The 18,141-nt window shown below is 31.1% G+C and overlaps 2 protein-coding genes and 1 non-coding gene across 4 annotated transcripts; all 3 read right to left on the reverse strand.

Moving 5' to 3' along the window:
- Positions 1-495: 495 nt before the first annotated feature.
- LOC111009289 (aspartyl protease family protein At5g10770) lies at positions 496-4,650 on the reverse strand. Of its 2 annotated transcripts, none has more exons than XM_022282351.2 (3): positions 4,416-4,650; positions 2,017-2,460; positions 496-1,651 (listed from the first exon to the last, which is right to left on the reverse strand). In XM_022282351.2, the coding sequence occupies exons 1-3, from the start codon at positions 4,567-4,569 to the stop codon at positions 825-827; spliced, it is 1,425 nt and encodes a 474-aa protein (XP_022138043.1). In that variant the 5' UTR covers positions 4,570-4,650; the 3' UTR covers positions 496-824. The 2 variants fall into 2 exon arrangements, with proteins under 2 accessions (XP_022138043.1, XP_022138035.1); XM_022282343.2 differs by having other exon boundaries at positions 2,017-2,466.
- An 8,953-nt stretch (positions 4,651-13,603) lies between these two features.
- Positions 13,604-16,221, reverse strand: LOC111009836 (peroxidase 46). Its single transcript, XM_022283057.2, has 3 exons — positions 15,920-16,221; positions 15,286-15,465; positions 13,604-14,237 (listed from the first exon to the last, which is right to left on the reverse strand). Exons 1-3 carry the CDS (start codon positions 16,217-16,219, stop codon positions 13,656-13,658), a joined length of 1,062 nt encoding a protein of 353 aa, XP_022138749.2. The 5' UTR covers positions 16,220-16,221; the 3' UTR covers positions 13,604-13,655.
- Positions 16,222-16,553: 332 nt separating this feature from the next.
- TRNAI-AAU (transfer RNA isoleucine (anticodon AAU)) lies at positions 16,554-16,627 on the reverse strand. Its single transcript has one exon. It is a non-coding gene; the product is annotated as a tRNA-Ile (tRNA).
- Between the last annotated feature and the right edge of the window lie 1,514 nt (positions 16,628-18,141).

An 18,141-nucleotide genomic window follows, 5' to 3' on the forward strand; every position in this document is an offset into this window, starting at 1 on the left:
TTAGTGGGTGTGTATGTATAGTTTTGTAGTACTTTTTGATAATTTTTTGTTTTTCAGTTGTGCTAAAAAAAAAATAAAATACATATATATATTTTCAGCCTCTCCAGATTGAATTTTCAAAAAAACCTTTTGCTGATGCATTGTTAGTAATAGTCTCAAAGTTTCATTCTAGTACAAAATTATTCATGTGGCTATTTCCCTTAATAATTACTTTAACCAACAAACTAAGCTTAATTGATTTTTAGTTAGTTTACTTAACACTTAATGAATCAATATAATTAAAAAATATAAATCAATTTTGATCAAATTAGTATATCAAATGTGAATTAGGTCGTCAAAGTAACCGTAATTGACATATACCTGACCATGAGGTTGTAGATTCAATCTCATCCCCAACATGTTGTACTAAACAAATATATATATATATATATATATATATATATATATATATATATATTTCTTTTTTGTTTACCATATAATTAACTATTAAAAACATTTTCTACGAGTGAACGGTTCTATAAGTTCATTATTTCTTCAAATTTACATTTCCAGTCATTTCTGGTTATAATTTTTGTAATTTCATCAAACATTTTAATGGGTAATTGTTGCAAATTACAATTACAACAATAAGAAGTAACAAACAAAGGCTTTTAGGTTTTAACCCTATACATTTGCAAAGTATACCCAATTTGCAAACTTCTTTCAAATCTTCCTTTTTACCACACATTTCTTAAGTATAATAATTTCAATTGCCCTTTGGCCCTTATTATCATCCCTATTTCCCCCATTAGCCCCACAAAGAAAGCCTATTTATAGTTTTACCCCTAACAACCATTATAGCCGAACCCCACCCTCCCTCCACCGACATCGTAGACCACTTGCAAACTCTTCTGCTGCACGTTCCCTATAATCGCGACGGATCTCGGATCCTGATTTCCGGCGAACGCCAAACAAACCTGCTCCGGCGATGCTCCGTACAAGATTCCGATGGCGTCCAGATCGAGTTCCGTTCCACCTTTGAAGAGGAAGCTCACCTTCGGGACGTCTACGGACGTGTACTTGCTCAGATCGTAACACGTGTCCAGGATCGACAGCTCCGGCGCCTTCGGATACGCCGTCATGCCTTTCTGAAACGCCGATTTCAAGGCGTCGTACGCCGCCGGTGGCAGCCGCGTGATCACCGTGCCGGAATCGATGATCGCGCCGGAGGTCGAGAAGACCGACGACGAAATCGGCAACTGAGTTCCGCCGACCTTAATTCCGACGACGTCGAGGCCGTAGAAATTGGCGACGCCGTGCGCTTTCGTGATCGGCGTGTATTTGAGCGCTCCGCCGTTGCCGCCGCCGCCGAATGTTAGGTAGCCGGTGGAACTGGCAGTTTTGGGGAGACAGTAGGAGAAGATCTGGCCGTACTTTTGTGCGGTCTGTTTAACGATGGAGATTTTGTCCTGGCCGAGGCCGAGAAGGCCGGCGGCGCTACCGAAGAGTCCGCGGTTGTTTTGGCCGCATCCAAACAGGAAGTTTTCGATGACGTCATATGACGATAGACTTAGCGTTTCTTTGGCAAAATATCCGACGGAGAAAGATTGATCGCCGTATTGTATTCCGTAAATACACGACTTCGTCGCGGAGGAGCAACCTGGCTCATTCCCTGTAATTTCACAATAATTCCTTATTAAACCAAATATTATTACGAGGACCATATGATATATCAACACAAATGTCGGGTAAGTATTCAAACAGTTGATAACGTCAAAAGATAGTGATTTATTAAAAAATTTTAAATTATAAACTAAATAAACAGATAAAGTTGAGTAACTAATTAAAAATCTAAATGAATTATCTAATAAATTTCTAAACAATCTGATTAATCTCTAAACTTTAAATTTCCTATTTAAAAAATCTCTTAATTTTTACAATTAAAAAATATATTGACACAAAATTAATAATTTTATCAATTTATTAGAGATAAATTTGGGAGGAGGAAGTAAAAAGGTAGAAATTAGAATTACTTACCGGTGCCAGATTCAAGCTGAGAGCAGGAAGGGGAGGAACAAGAGATATTGGAATAAGAGGTGGATTTGGAAGGAGCGAAAACCGGATCCTTCTGGCTGTAGCAATATCTGGCGCAAGGCTCGCACTGAGTCCACGTCAGATCGCTCCCCGTGTCGAATATTAGCGACAGCTCCTTCTTCGGCGTCCCCAATCCGACGCTCACTATGTAATTACCGGACCCGATGGTGGCGCCGGACTTCGCCGGAATCTTCGTCGCCTTCGACGGCCGTATACGCTGGACCGAACCCGAACCAGACTCCTCTGAGAACTTGGAGTGGATGAGGTCCACCCGAGCCTGATCGCGGACAAAGATTTCCGCTTCGCTCGGCGCTTTTGAAGCTCCGGCGCACGGCCCATGCCGGTGAACCACCTCCAGAGACGGAGACGAATCTTCTTTTTTCACACCTGTAACTTGGGATACCGGCCCACCACAACACAACCCAGTCAATTTCGAGAGAATTTTTAACTTTTTTTCAGTATAACAATTTGTAGATCACAAGATACAAAACCGCAGGAGTAAATGTAAATTACAACTAAACTAGGTTCATGTTGACTTTTTTTAGTATTTTAATCTAATAATAATCACGATCTTAAAAAAAAAGAGGTGTAATCAAAACTTGAACATATTGTAATGGGAAAAAGCATTGTTAGTCTCCTATCAAATGAATAATTATATCAACTTTTATAGCTAAAAAAAAAGAAGAATATGACGAGGTGTTTCTAATCTATAACTTAAAATAAAGCTATTAATGTCTTAACTCTAATTAGAGTATGCTTAATCAACATAATTATATGGTCAATATGAACTTAACTTAGCGGTAATTAACACCTGTCTTTGACCAATAAATCATGAGTTCGAGTCTCTCACCTCCACTTTGTTGTACTATAAGAATGGGATAGAATTATGTTAAATTAATTTTGGTTTTTTGTTTTATTTTGTTTCCATAAGGAAAAAGTTAGTAAATATGATTCGAAGTTGGGCTGACAAATGGGCTACGTACTAGATTAAGTATAAGGTGGGCTCTTTTAATGGGCCAAATAATAGGAATTGTCTTAACCATGGGCCTCTGGAAGGCTCACTTGAAGGGGACTGATGGTCTTGAAAACGCATTTATAGCGGCGGCTTTAGGCTTCAGTTGGGAGCTGAATTAATTACATTTATGATTTTTGACAATTAATATCACAGCCGTATGAGGTTTCGGAATATTTGCAACCTCTGACGGTGTACTTGTTTGTCTTTTTGTACTTTTTGACTATGAGTAAGAATCATTTTTCCATGTTCAAAAAAATAAAAAAATAAAAATAAAAATGAAAAAAGAATCATTTTCCAATTATAAACAATTCTAAATATAAGCAATATTTTAGTAATTATTCTTTCCGTAGCACTTCCCGTTATATTAAAATTGACCCAACTGATAATGATTTAAAAATAATAATAATTTAGGCTTATCTTGTAGATTAAGAACGCTTAAAATCTTTAGCAAGATTTCAAGAAAGATTCCATAAAAAATAAAATAAATGAATTGCTTTCTAACTTTTAAAATCTGGGTCAAGATCTTAAAAATCTTTTCGTGAAGTACATTACAAATAAAGAAAGTGTTAGTAGGTAAATATAATTTTAGTAAATAGAAAATGAAACCATTATCAAAATTAGGGTAATTAAAATTTTTAATCCAACATAAACAATTTGTCATCATATTAAAATAATGTGTTAATTATATGGTAATTAGTCACTTCAGTATTTCAATTGAGGACCCATTTATTGACTCTTTAAAAAATCTCCTTTGCTTTTCAGCCACAAACCAACAACCCACCGATAACATATTCTTCAAATTTGACGAAGATAAAGCTCAGAGACAGACAGACAGACCCATTTGGTCTTTTTTTTCCCCTTTAATTTGGGTGATTTTTTAAAACTTTTCCACAACTAATAATAATAAAAATATATATATATATATTCAATGAATCGTAAAACTATAAATTTAAGGTCGTAATAAAGAAATAGCCATCGCTGAACTAAGGAAAAAAATAGCCATGGCTATATTTATGACACGTAAGCACGTTTTTGGCAGAGAGATTAATGATAGTTCGTGCTTATTGTATAACAACTACATCCAAAAAAAAAAAAAGAAAATTACATTCTTGATTATCTTCTTCCCCAATTTAAAACTTCACAAGAAACAAAGTACCATTTTCCAATAAAATTATTCATCTTCCTCGTTTAACGTAAAATCAATTTTTTACCATAATTAAAATATAATATAATATTACTTTCGTTTCCCATCTCACCATTAAAAAAGGGGGGGTCAAAATTCAGAATATTCACACTGAAATTTAGCAAAAGTAAGAGAGAAAGAGACCTTTGGCAGAGCGGCGGCTGCAGGCGGCGGAGGGCAGAAGGGCGGCGAGTTCGACAGTGAGGTGGTGGCCGTCCGGCGCGACCTTTCCGGCGAACGAGTGGAAGAAAAGGAAAAAGAAGAGGAGTGAGAAAGAGGAGAGAGAGAGAGCCGCCATGGATTAGAGCTGCAGAAGAGCTCTGAGAAAATTGAGCTTTTTTTTTCCTTTTTTCTTTTTTGGGTTGTTGATAGAAGTACCCTTAAGCCCTTTTTAAATAAAAGGACGATGCTCCACTCCACAGTACAGTTGTGGATTTTCCAATGGTTTTACGTCACACATCCAAATACTGCGTTTTCTTCGCCCAAAAACTGTGCTCCACTCTACCTTAACGTGAACTCGCGTTTGGGGCTGACCAATGGCTGATGCACACGTGGAATGTCGAGGGTATTATGGTCATTTTGCGATCCAGACCAATGAAAGGGAGTGATTAGCCCATGCAACAACCAAAATTATATGCCTCCATCAGTTTAATTACATTTTCAAGAACACTAATCTGATTTCTAATTGTCAACTTTCTCTAATTTGTAGAATCTGGCACCACCTAATTATCTGTAGTCTTTTATAAGATGACTTAAAATGGTAGAAATTTATTATTTCTCTTTTGACTATAATTAATTCCATGTTTTACTTTTCTTTTTTATTAGTTAATATTGATATTTATGAAATAAGTACTGATAGGAATAAATTGTATTGAGATTTAAATAGACTTTAATGAAAATATTTGATTCTGTTGGATAATATTTTTGTGTTTAGTTTGTTGTTTTAGAAAATTACGTTTGTTTTCTCATCCGTAGGTTTTTTGCATTTCTTGAAAAATACAATAATATTTGAGGCAATTTTTTGAAAAGAAAAAAGAAAAAAGAAAAACACAAGTTTTTTTTTTAAAACTACTTTTACTAGTTTTTAAAAATTGAAAACATTCCAGAAAAAATATATATATATAATTTATTGATAACAAACAAAATAAAGAAATATGAATGGAACTTGTATTTATAAACTTAATTTTTAAGGAAAAAGGATAAAACCAAAATAATTATCACCTTTAACTATTTTGACCAACATTGATTTCATCTCTATTTTTATAGTTAAATAGACCTTTCATATTTTGAAAATAGTTTCTAAATTCATTATTGGAATTTGAGAAAAAACATGATCAAGCTTCAATAATTGAAGTGGGTTAGTAAATTGATGAATTAAACTTGATAAATAAATAATTGCCTTTTTCTTTCAAATTGACATAATTGAGAGACGGTAAGATATGTTTCTAAAATTCTTTTCAACAAAAAAAAAAGCTATGTTTTTAAAATAATAAATAATAATAAAAACATTATAATAAAATTTCAGGGTTGGATGGTAATGATATTAATTAGACATTATTGAGCATTAAAGTTTTATTGGATCTGAAATCAAAGAAGATATTATTTTGTTTGCTCAATTGGTAGATTATTCACTCTTTCTAGATAAATTGCTTCCTCCTTTACCAAAACTTCGAAAGAGAGAAATTAAAAAAATAATTAAATAATTAAGTCTTAATTTAATTGAGAAGACTCGCTGTGGCCAGCTTGTCCTGTAATTCAAACGGTGAAATTAAAATTGTTGAAGGAAAATGTGGGCCCCACCGGTCCCACTTGACCCAATTAAGTAAGCTCATGAAAGTAGTCAAAAATCAGTGATCACGCCAATTATGGAAGCCTTAATTACAAACACTACTTTTTTTTTCCTCTTTAAATTTATAAACAAATAAATAAATCTTTTAATTTTCATGCTTATCTTATTACACTCTTTGAAAATTTAAAAATATTTTATTTGAGTTTTTAAATTTTGCATGAAACATTATTCTAATATAAATACATATGTAATGATTTTACTTAATTAACAAATATTTATGTGGGCAAATATACAAAGCCATATTGCTTAAAAAAAAGTATATAAAATCATATGTAGTAGGTTGAGGGTAGGATTTTTAAATGAATTTAGGTGGTTGTTAAATAATCAGTAAAAATAAATAAATTATTAATAAAGATGGTAATTAGGAAATAGTTTCCTTAGACGAAGTCAAATAATAAAAATAGGATAACTATTATGATTAAGAGAGACCGAAATATAATTTAATCCATATATTTTTTTAATTCTAAATAATTTTTATGCCGTCCAGACCTGATTTTTAATTAATTGAAAGTTGAAACGGAGACATCAACTTGTTGAAAGAGAAAAAAAAATTAAAAAGAAAGAAACATAGACATGAATTAACTAAAAAAATATTTAATCAGTCATTTATGGTTTTTTATTATTATTATTATTATTATTATTATTATTTTTTTGTGGAAGTATCAGTCATTTATGGTTGATGTATTAGACTTCAAATATCCTCTGTCCTTTCCTTTTATCACATGGCTTTTCAGTCTGGGGAAGGCAATTGAATTATCTTCTTCTTCTTCTTTTTTTTTTTTCATTATTTATGAATCTTTTAGCTTTACACCAAAAAAAAAAAATAATAATAATAATAATGGTAATAATAAATAAAAAAATAAAAACAGTTGAAACAAACTCATCAATGATCAAACAATTTATTATTGATGTATTAAAATTCAAATATCCTGTGTCCTTTATCCTCTTTTTTTATGACTTTTGGTTCAGTCTGGTGATTTTCATTTCAAGTTTAAATTGGTGTTTTTTTCTTCCTTTCTTTCTAAGGAGTACTTTGTACTTTTTTTTTCCTAATATTTTAAAAAATCAAGTTCTTAAAGAAGAAGTTACGATTTGTTTAAATGAATTAGGAAAGTTTCTAAATTAAAAAAAAAAAAATCAAAACTATTAACAATAATTACATTTTTAAAACCACTATAATATTTCCTGCTCTAACTCAAAACATAATCTCATAATATTTTTAGCTCTGTAGGTAGGAATATGACCGTTTAATTCTCAAATATAAACCATGCCTATGAATCTTTAAAATTTAAATATATAAAGTATTCACTCATTTTTAAGCATATAACAATGGTAAACATTTGTAGAAAAAAATATTCAAATGGCATTTTCTAAAGAAAGAGAGAGAAGGAGAATGATGAAGCACTAAAAAGTGATTCTATAGTGTATATAATGGCCATTAATCTTAGTGGTATGCTATCTTTGTATAAGGGAAGATCAACACAAACTACAACAATTGAATTCCATTTGACCAAATTGCTACCACTAACCATTATTTGCACCTTATGTGACCATTTCACCCCTTTTTTCTTAAAGATATTTCATATCAAAACTTGTAGCGACTCATGATTTTAATAAATTTGATAAGATATATATTTCATATAAAAACTTTGAGCGGTTCACCACTACAAAATTAAGATTTCTTCGAACTGACCTACTCTCCCCTTCAAGTGGAAAGTTTGACCGTTCTAGAAGGGATTCTAACTTGCAAAAGTCTTAATTTTTTGAAGTTTGTCGTTGAATCAGACTCTTTCTTTTCTATACGATACATGATCGGCAAAATCGAAATTTTGAGTGATGAAATGAATTGAATTGTTAATATCCTTGATTTAATCAAGTCTCTTTGAGTCCATTTCTTTCTTGCACATGAGACACTCGTTAAATGTTGCAGTGGATTTTTTAGTTAAAGCCTATCTTCATGCAAAGTTATCTTTTCTTTAGGTCTCTTCTTTTCCCTTTGGCTTCTCCATACTGTTGAAGCTAAGAAGTTAAACTATCTTTTGTAGTGGGCATATCAAACTTTATTTAATAGTCTTTATTTTATTAAAAAATATTAGCATAGCTTTATGTACTAACTTGAATATAATTTATTTAGTTAGTTGCGACATATAAATTTGAATCTTCGTCTTTCCACGTATTGTTGAACAAAATTTTTTTTTGAATAACAGTACTCATAAACTCACTTTTTAATTTCGAAGATGTAAACACCCACTTTATGATTTGATTTGATATTCTATTAAATTAGAAAAAGTAAGTGTGAAACACTAATGTTTTCCTTAAAAGTCATTGTTTTGATAATTGTTTTCAATGGATTTGTTATCCCATTTCAATATCCCAAAAGGCAATAATGTTAAATAATGTAATATGAATATTCCCATATCTCTTGTTAGATTGAAAGCTGCAATTGCAACAATGTGGCAGTCCTTTTCTAACGGATTAGATTATATTTTTCATCTCATATATCTTTGTCAACCCCATCTTCATAAACTTCAAAGTTTTTTCTTCTTTTGTCGCTTTATTTCAATTTTATAAAACTATTTAGTCCTCTATGTCCATATAAATATAATTTAATTGGTCAGGATATTACATATCTCTTCAAATATCGAAAGTTGGAATTTTGTACTCAAAATAATAATAATAATAGTAAAAAAAGGAATTATTTAGCAATCATTGTTTGTAGAACATATTTTTTTTTGACATAGTTGTAATAATTATATAAGCACTAAATTACTATCTCATTTTATTTAACACCATTCATCAACGATGAAGATCCTTGATATATTAAAAGATAGGGACGAAGTTTGCAAACTTTAAAAAGTACAAAGATAAAATTGCCACCGACGTAATCAAATACGAATTTATATTAATCTTTTTATTTTGAAATTAATTAATTGATAGTACTGTGAGTATAATTATTTTTAACACGACAACATCATATAATTGTAGAAATTCGAATCCATGACTTTTTTATTGGAAATAAGTATCTTGACTATAAATCTATTGTTTCTATTATACACATTATACATAGCCACAATCTTCTAAAACTATAGAGTATGAATAATGTTTCTAATTTGGTGAATGCCCTAAAACAACATAACTAAGTTTTTTAGGATATATTTAGGATACTTCTGTCCATAAATATCAAACATGTTGGTCCCAATTCATGTTTTTGTTTTCTTTTCCCCAAATAATTCTTGTTGGCCACAACAAATTTAACTGTGGATTCAAGACATGTCGGTAGCGATGATGAGAAGAGTCAACAATCTTTTATTTCAGTAGTATAGAAAAACTATGTTCATAGTGTTATTTCAGTAGTATGAGTTCGTTAAATATTTAATTAATTATATTAAATCAGTTGTATTTCATATTTATATAATTTTTACTTTTAGCCAATTTCTTATTATTTAAATATAGTTAAATTAAAATTAAAATTATTTTTACTTTTTTATTGAGTTGGTCCTCCGCGACCGGTACTTGTGAAGTCAAAGGTACATCATTTGTCACTCAAATCACATAGAGAAAATTTATTTTGGCAATAATAGATAATGGTATGCAATAAGTAGATGTCATGGTAAAGGGTCTTGGCTTCGAGAGTGATACAACATTAAGAGCCATTCATAAAAGCAGTATATCAGATGTTAAGATGTAACTCTAATACCACATAGTGGTTGTGGGTCTTTTAAAAAACGACGAGTGTAAAAATAAACCTTCAAGATAAATTTCAATTGAACCCACCAAATTTATCATGATAGCAAACGTAACCTAGGTTGGACTCTGAGAGCTCAATCCATCCTAAGGCGAACCCACCCCTTAGGTGTACATAATTTTTAAGGTGTAATTAATTAAAATTTTAATTCCACGCAATATTTTTTTATTTCTATTTTTTTATTTTTATTGTGATGAAATTCAAAAGACAATATTCACTTACTAAACAACTTCACTCTTTAGCCTGAGTGACCCTGTGTGATTACTAGAATCAAAGATATTTAATGAAATAGACTAAGTTGGTTTTGTCGATTTTGTCACTACTAGAAATAGACTAAGTTGGTTTTGTCGATTTTGTCACTACTAGAATAGTAAGAGAGACAAGAAACAAAAGGTGTGATTGATATATGTCAATTCAACACTCTAAATCTAAACAATCAAACTCTCTTTTGTACGATAGAAAATACAATCTTTTTAATTAAAAAAATATAATAAAATCATCACTTATAAAAGAAGTATATAAAAAACTTGTTGTCACAATTATACGAGATATGTAACTAACTAACGTCAAAATGTTTATACCTAACTAAAATGTACACGACATACATAATAACATAAATATGTATATAATCTAACCACGTGAACTTCCACCATAATTCGTAATTAGTATTTAATCAATGATTTTATTACTTATTCAAGGAGTCTTTTCTAACTTTTTTGATAGGCAAATTCCATTTTCCATCACAGGTAAGTTACTAAAGTTTCATAATTGTTGTAGCGAAAACTAAACAATGTCACAATCAAGTTGGCGTAGAAGAGAAGCTGAAAATGACTCCAATTTCAAAAGCAAATTGCTTCTTCCCGATAAGTATCACCTCACTGGTTCTGTGGGCCCTCTCCACCTCTGTCTCTCACTACAGCCATTTCTAGATAGAGAAAAAACTGGAATCTTATTTGGTGATACTTTCAAACAAAGAGCAAAATTGAAAATAAAATTTACAAAATGTTTAATAAATTTTAAATTTATTTTTATAGGTCATCTTGACATTTAATAAATTATTGACCTATTTATTATTATTATTTTTAATTATAGATATATGAAACATAAAATACAAGTGTCTCTAATAAATTGTGAGTTTAGAGTCTGTTTTTTTTTTTTCAGGGAAACAAAGGAGATCTAAACCCATGACTATTAGTAAAAGAAAATGTAAATTACTGTTAATATTTATTAGACACTTTTAAAAATTAATCAACATTATTTATTGGGGGTAGACTTGTAATTCAACAACAAAAAGATCATGGGTTTTGGTAGGGCAGTTCGCACTTTGAAGTGGGAAGTGAAAGAAAACACACACTCACAAATATGAGAGGTGGCTTCTTTCCACCCATTCATTTCTCCACAATTGATGGGTTTTGTTTTGTTTAATAAAAATATATATATATATATATTCTGTTTCTAACGTGAATAAAAAATTCATAACTTCTTCAATTTTTTGTATGGATTTCGAACAGCTAGCACTAACCCCAAAAAAAAAAAAAGGAAAAAAAATCATTCCCACGTCAAACTCAATTAATTCCACATATGAACGCACCATGCTGTTTATTTTCCGATCCTACCTTCTGAATCTTATTTTATTGTTTCATGTTGATCGTTATCCTATTTAATTGTTTTATATTACTATTTTCTAGAGTAAAGCTCATGAAAAAAAATTAAGCTTTCAAACTTGTGTAACTTAAAAATTAGAGCTTTTCATTTATTCAATTATATCATGAGAAAATGTATAACCAAAATTAGAATTAAAATAATATTTAAACTACTTGTCACAGCTGTTCCTTTCTACACTTTTGAGGACCAATGAGTCGTTATCATGGCAGCATGCAGGCTTGGAGCTTCATTTTATTTAATCTTTATTAGTTTTTTTTTTAATTATTGTTTGTGGAAATTCAACCAAATCGATTTCTTTTCTTCTTGGCTTTTTTCCAAGTCTAGTTTTCACACTCTTTTTGCCGATCGCTTGGAAGTTTCTCCTTCAACTTTAGTCGCATTCGAACCAGAAAATAAAACTCTCTTATTTTATCATCTAGAATCTATATGCCATCTGAAAATACTACACACTTTTTCAATTTAATTCTTTTTTTTACTACTTTTCAATTTAATTTTATTCAAGTGGAAATAATACTGTAATTTTTAATTTAATCTCCAAATGTCTAAACTTAATAATCACAATAACATTTTATGTTCAATTTATATGATTAAGTAAAGATAGAAAGAGTTCCAAGGCAATATAAGGGATACCTCTCATTTTCAAAATATATATTGATAAAGATTATAATTTAATTCAAATTTACATTACTTTCATGCATGTCTTATCATACATATTCAAAGGTAGATTTTAATTTCTGTTTTCTAAAATTATAAGAGTACTATGAATTTTAATATGCCATTGATTTTTTCCGTACATGTTGATGTCGATGAAAATGTTAAGATCTTAATCTCACATAAATGTTGATATAAATATCAACAAAATGTAGGGATTGATGAATATTTCTAGAAATGTTATAAAAATAAAATATTTAAACAAACCATTAAACATTTCATCATTTTTAAATAAGTTAAAAATTATTAATATTAATATTATGTTTATATTAGTGATATTTTTATATTTAGTCTTTTTTTCGCAATACCATGCAAATGTTGATTCACTTCTTATGTCGATCTCAAGTTGAATGGACACATACAAATTTCGATGAAAATATTTGAGATGTCTAACAAAAATTTAATATATGCTTACAACATGATTGATTTTAAAAGTGGACCATCTTTTCTTCTCTTGTTGCTTCAATTTCATATTTTTATTGCCCAAACGTGTGGAATTCATTTCAAGCACCTGAAGTGAAGCAATAGGTCAAAAACTTGGAAGTCAAGTTTTTTTTCTTCTCTTTTACATTATCTAAATCTATACACAGAAATATGAACATATTTTATCTGGAGAATCGTGAGAATGATTAGTTGAACAGCAGCACTTTATAATGTATTCCGTAAATAATTTTAGCTATTGACGTTTTATTCTTAATAATTTAAGAGTTTATTTCTAGTCTGAATTTTCTGAAAGGCTCAATCATAGTAATCAGTCATTATTGTCAAGACTGGGCCTAAATGGACAAGCCCAAACCCAGGCCCAGAAGTTGAATATTGGGTGGACCCTGAAAGCCCATATGGAACGCTTTCTTATCAGATCATTTACTGGGGCAGGCCAGAACTTAACTCAGGGGCTTGTCTTTCAGATCGTGCTTTTTATACAATTTCCGACTCATTTTCCCCTAAAATATTTTTTTTTCTCTAAAACAAAAAATATGAAAATGAAACAAAAAAAACTTAAATTTTAACATCAAATTTTTAAATAAAACCCTAAACCTAAACTAAAGGTAACAGTAAATAAATAAATATATATATAGTTGGGGATTGTTTTTATTTACCAACCTAAAATTTGCAGCGATATTCCTAACTTCATACTGAGTCATTTATAAATATTTGTTGACTAAATTTTGTATAACTCATTTGCTAATTTTAATTAAAGGGAGTATATTAATTTTAAATATTATTCGAATCCTTTTAAAATTAAAATGTTCTTTTTCTAGTATTCAACCATTGACAGATGGAATTCCATCAATCATGTTCAATTAAAATGAATTTTTGCTCCTAAAGGGAAAAAAAAAAAACATAACTAAAAACAACAAATTATCCAAGTACTATATATTATTATACAATAATTTATTTTTTTTTCCAATTCTCAAATATTATTAACAGAACAAGATAATCTAATATCTCCTTCATCGCCACTCTTGATTCCAATACTACTAAGTTTCAAAAACGACTCGGCCCAGCTCTCAAAAAACCCGGTTTGGTCCTTCGCCAAGCTCTCCACCTGAACCCTGGTCCGGCCGTCGCTCATCAGAACCGAATCCGACTGAAACAGCCCTCTGTGCGACAGAATGTTTTTATAGTACTGATTATCGAACACCAACGCCGTCGCCGGATCGTTGTCCACGGTGGCCGAGGAGCTGGCGCCGGCCGGGCAGTGGCGGATGAGCTGGTCGGCGTAGGCGCCGTCGAGGGAGGAGTCGATGAGGGTGAGCTGGCCGTTTGGGCCTCTTCTGAAGCGGTCGCTGAAGGCGCTGCAGTGGGCCGTTCCGATGGTGTGGGCCCCGGAGAGGACCACGAGATCGTCCGCCGACAGCCCTTTTGCGGCGAACAGACTCATCATTTGGTCCACTGAGAAGCTCGTGTCGACGATGTTTGGCCGGACATTAGACGCCGCCGATATCCGGCCGTCTCTCCGGCCGGTGGGAACTTGGACGAAGGGACCGCCGGCCTGTGCCAAGGATCAAACCAATCAACCACGGGGTAATTTTAGCGAAGTATTTTAATTTTCAAGCGATTGTGAATGGGAAAATTTACTGTGTTTGATATCAAGTAAAGACTTCTTTTAAAATAATTACAATATTTTTTTAAGGAATATTTCAAATCCATTATCTAAAAAATTATTGGGAAAATATTAGGAAATATCTAGACTCGAGAACCAAATTTTGTCTTTAGTCCCATTAATTGATAACTTATTATTCTTTCTAAAAAAGGTTTTTTACTTTTGCATTATTCTTTTCTCTTTTAAGTTTTACTTTTGCATTTATCTCTCAGTCTCAACATTAGTGGTTGAATATTTAACCATTAGCTTTGGTCGCCATAAAAAAAAACAATAAGTCATTCATTTTTTTAATATCTATTTTTACATTTCTCTCTTTCGCTTGGTCTTACGGTAGGAGCTAAAGTATTTTCCTATCGAAGAGTGTTAATTGAAAATAAAAAAAATATTTTATTTACTCTATTTCTCTTGTATTTATCAAAGTTTGGTAGATGTGTGTTTTGTATATATATATATATATATATATATATATATATATATATATTTTAAATGATCGATGAAAATTAATTTTCAAAATCTTTTTAGGGTTATAGGAGTAGAAATGTTTAATCACTATTAAATGTAATGTAGTGCAACTGCAGCCAAACAAATTTTTTATTAGTATTTTTTTTAAAAGAAATCAACAAACAGATTGATTATTACAACTTAAGAAACGGTAAATCAACACTTTGGATTAAGACGATAAAAAAAAAAGTGTTTTAAGATGAAATATTTCTTTAAAAATATTATTTTTCTTTTTCTAATACAACATTTAGATGAAAATTTTAATTCAGTATTTTTTTTATTAGAGCTACCCAGGTTCAAGTGGCTCTTAAAAGTACTTTCAAATATGTAAAATTCACGGTAAACCGTAAATGTGTCAATGACCAATCACTTGAACCGACAATTTCAAATGAAAATTTTCCCAAATTGAAAAAAGCAGAGTTGGAAAAAAACTCACGAACTCAACGGCATCTCTGGCGGCTAAAACGACGATGTCGGCGCAGGAAACGGTTGCGGGACAGAAGAATTCGAGACCTCTCTTAGCTGATTCGATGACTTCAAATCCTCCAAGTGACCTGTTTCCCGGATCACTCCGTTCCGTTCCGTTTCCTTGGAGCAACACGGACGCGTCACACCCCTGCTAGTTCCCACATTTCACAGTACTCCCATCAACAAAAATGATTAAATTTTAATTTTTTTTAATAAACAGTAAAATTAACATCTCATGCCAACTAAATTTAAAAACTACACTTAAATCAATCCATAAATTACATAAAAGTCAACTAACTAACATTAATATTTTCAAAAAATGTGAAAATTTTGAAAAATGGGTGTATTAATCTCATTATTTATTCAACATCATGATTGAATTGGATAAAGATGGAAATTTTAAAGTTAAAATTTGCTCAAAATAAATTATAGTTAGATTTCTACAAACCTTGGCCAAAAATGGAAGAGAATTAAAAATTAAGCCAGTGAAAATCCAAAATAACCTTCAAGAACAGGAGATCAAAGACCAACGACTATAGTAAACGGAAAGATCAGACAAAATTGAAGAGAAAATGCGGCGTCGTATTTGCAATCTGACCAACCTCAACAAAGCAGTCGTGGAAGAGGAGGCGGAGGAGTTTGGCGGGGACGGTGGGATCGACGGAGGAGGCCGATCTGACGGTGTTCCTGACGAGAAGCTCCGCGGCAGGACACGTGGCGGCGTAGAACCCGAAAGACAAGGCCGCCGCCGAGAGTTGCAAAACGGCAGCTGATCCGAAGAACGAAAGCAGAATCAGAAACTTGCACATTTGGGGAAACGGCGGCGTTTTGGCCATTGGAAATGTGCCCGTTGAAGTTGCCGTAAGGGAAAGAGAATCAGATAGAGGGGGGGAAATGAACATAATATATATATATATATATATATATATATATTATAGTTTTTGAAGGGTTATTTAAGGCGGCATTGAAGAAGTTGGGTAGTGGCAGAGCAGAGATAGAGATTAAAGAGTGTTGAAATTAAAAGTCACACGTCTTTCGGACATATTTTGCCCTTAACGCCAGCCCCAACATTTACTCCTCAGCAGCTGATTCCTTCATTTCGCCGCCCATACAAACGGAACCCCTTTATTTAATATTTATGCCTCTTCATTCTTTTCAGATCTTCCTTTCAAATGGACTACGTTATTACCCTTCTTTTACAAATATTTGGATTTTTTGAAATATTTAATAAAAAAATGGCCCATGCAGGTCTCGAACCTGCGACCTTCGCGTTATTAGCACGACGCTCTAACCAACTGAGCTAATAGGCCAATTGAAAAAATATGTTAACATTTTATATTTTTTCTATATATTTAATAACTAGGTAAAATTGACTAATTCTATCTATCTTTGGGCATTATTTCCGAATTTTAACTCGTAGTCACATCTTACTTTTCCTTGAACACATGGATGATTTTATGTTTTTCTTTTTTAATGGTTATTTTAGCCTTCAATCTATTTAGTTTTTGAACTATATAAATATTATATATAGATTTTTAATAAGTATTTAAACTTTCAAGTCCATGTCAAGTTTTTCAATATGTTCTTCAACTTTTAATTATGTCTTTTAAAGGTCTCATCGTTTAGTTTAATAGTCTAAATATTTTATGATACTTTGACTATATTATTCAAAAGTTATGTGATGACTTGACTTTAAATCAATTAAAAACGTAAATACATGAGGTGAGGACCATCTAATCTTTTTACGATTATTGAAGTAACAAATGTTAATTTTTTAATTTGTATGTAACAATTTAGTCGTTAAGAAAATCTTATTAATCTTTTAGTTATGATAATTGTATACCTATACTTTATTAACACATTTGATCTATAAAGGGACGTTTGCGGTATAAGTTGAGTATATGTTCCTCACGGGTAATGTCAACACACCGACACTCTAACTAACTAACGAACTGAGCCGGTCAATTGGAAATTCAATCACTGCATCCAAACTCGTGTTGTTTAATTTCAATTTGGGTTGATCTTTATCTGATTTGGATTATTCTTTTTCCAATTTTAATTTCAGTTATATATTTTATTTTTCCTTAAATACAATTGTAGTGATATATTTTATTTTTTAGGAAAACCATGTATGGAGGGATTATAAGCATTCAAATTATAACTTAAAATTCTTATTTAAAAAAAAAAACTTTGAATAGATCTTATTATTTTATTGTGTTTACCTTTGTCTGGTTTTAGGCCACTGAAGCTATCTAAAGCCAAACAAACTTTGAGAAGAGTTCTATGGTATGATTAGTTGTTTGTTTGTGAAATATTCTTTTTTCTTTTTATGAGAATTTCACAAAAGTCATTTTAAACATACTTTTCGTTAACTGAATAAAATAATTGTATGATTTCCTTTTATATGTTAAGAGGGAATCAGAATTATGCCTACTCCAAATTTGTTGAATCGATATTTATAAGTCATGACACGTTATTCACCAGAAGTTTCGTTGTGACAGCAAATTTTATAAGAATTCACAGGAGATTGATTGTAAGTTGCCAGTGAAATATATTAAATCATTGTAATTTTGTTGTTTATTTCAAAATTGTTTGAGTAATAATAAAACATGGATTCATCTATGGATAATTGAAATAAGCAAATTAAAAAAAGAAAAAAGATAACCCACATGTATATATTTTTAACTATTAAACTTTCTACTCTGAGAATATTATATGGGAAATGCGAAGTGGATATTTGTAGTTAATTGGCAATAACTAAAATCTAATTTGATAATAATTCCATTTTTAGTTGTACATTTTTAATAATTTGTTTGTTAGGTTT

The sequence above is a fragment of the Momordica charantia genome, assembly GCF_013281855.1.
Source record: "Momordica charantia cultivar OHB3-1 chromosome 11 unlocalized genomic scaffold, Mcharantia_2.0 BLBB01000011.1, whole genome shotgun sequence".
Lineage (NCBI taxonomy): Eukaryota > Viridiplantae > Streptophyta > Magnoliopsida > Cucurbitales > Cucurbitaceae > Momordica > Momordica charantia.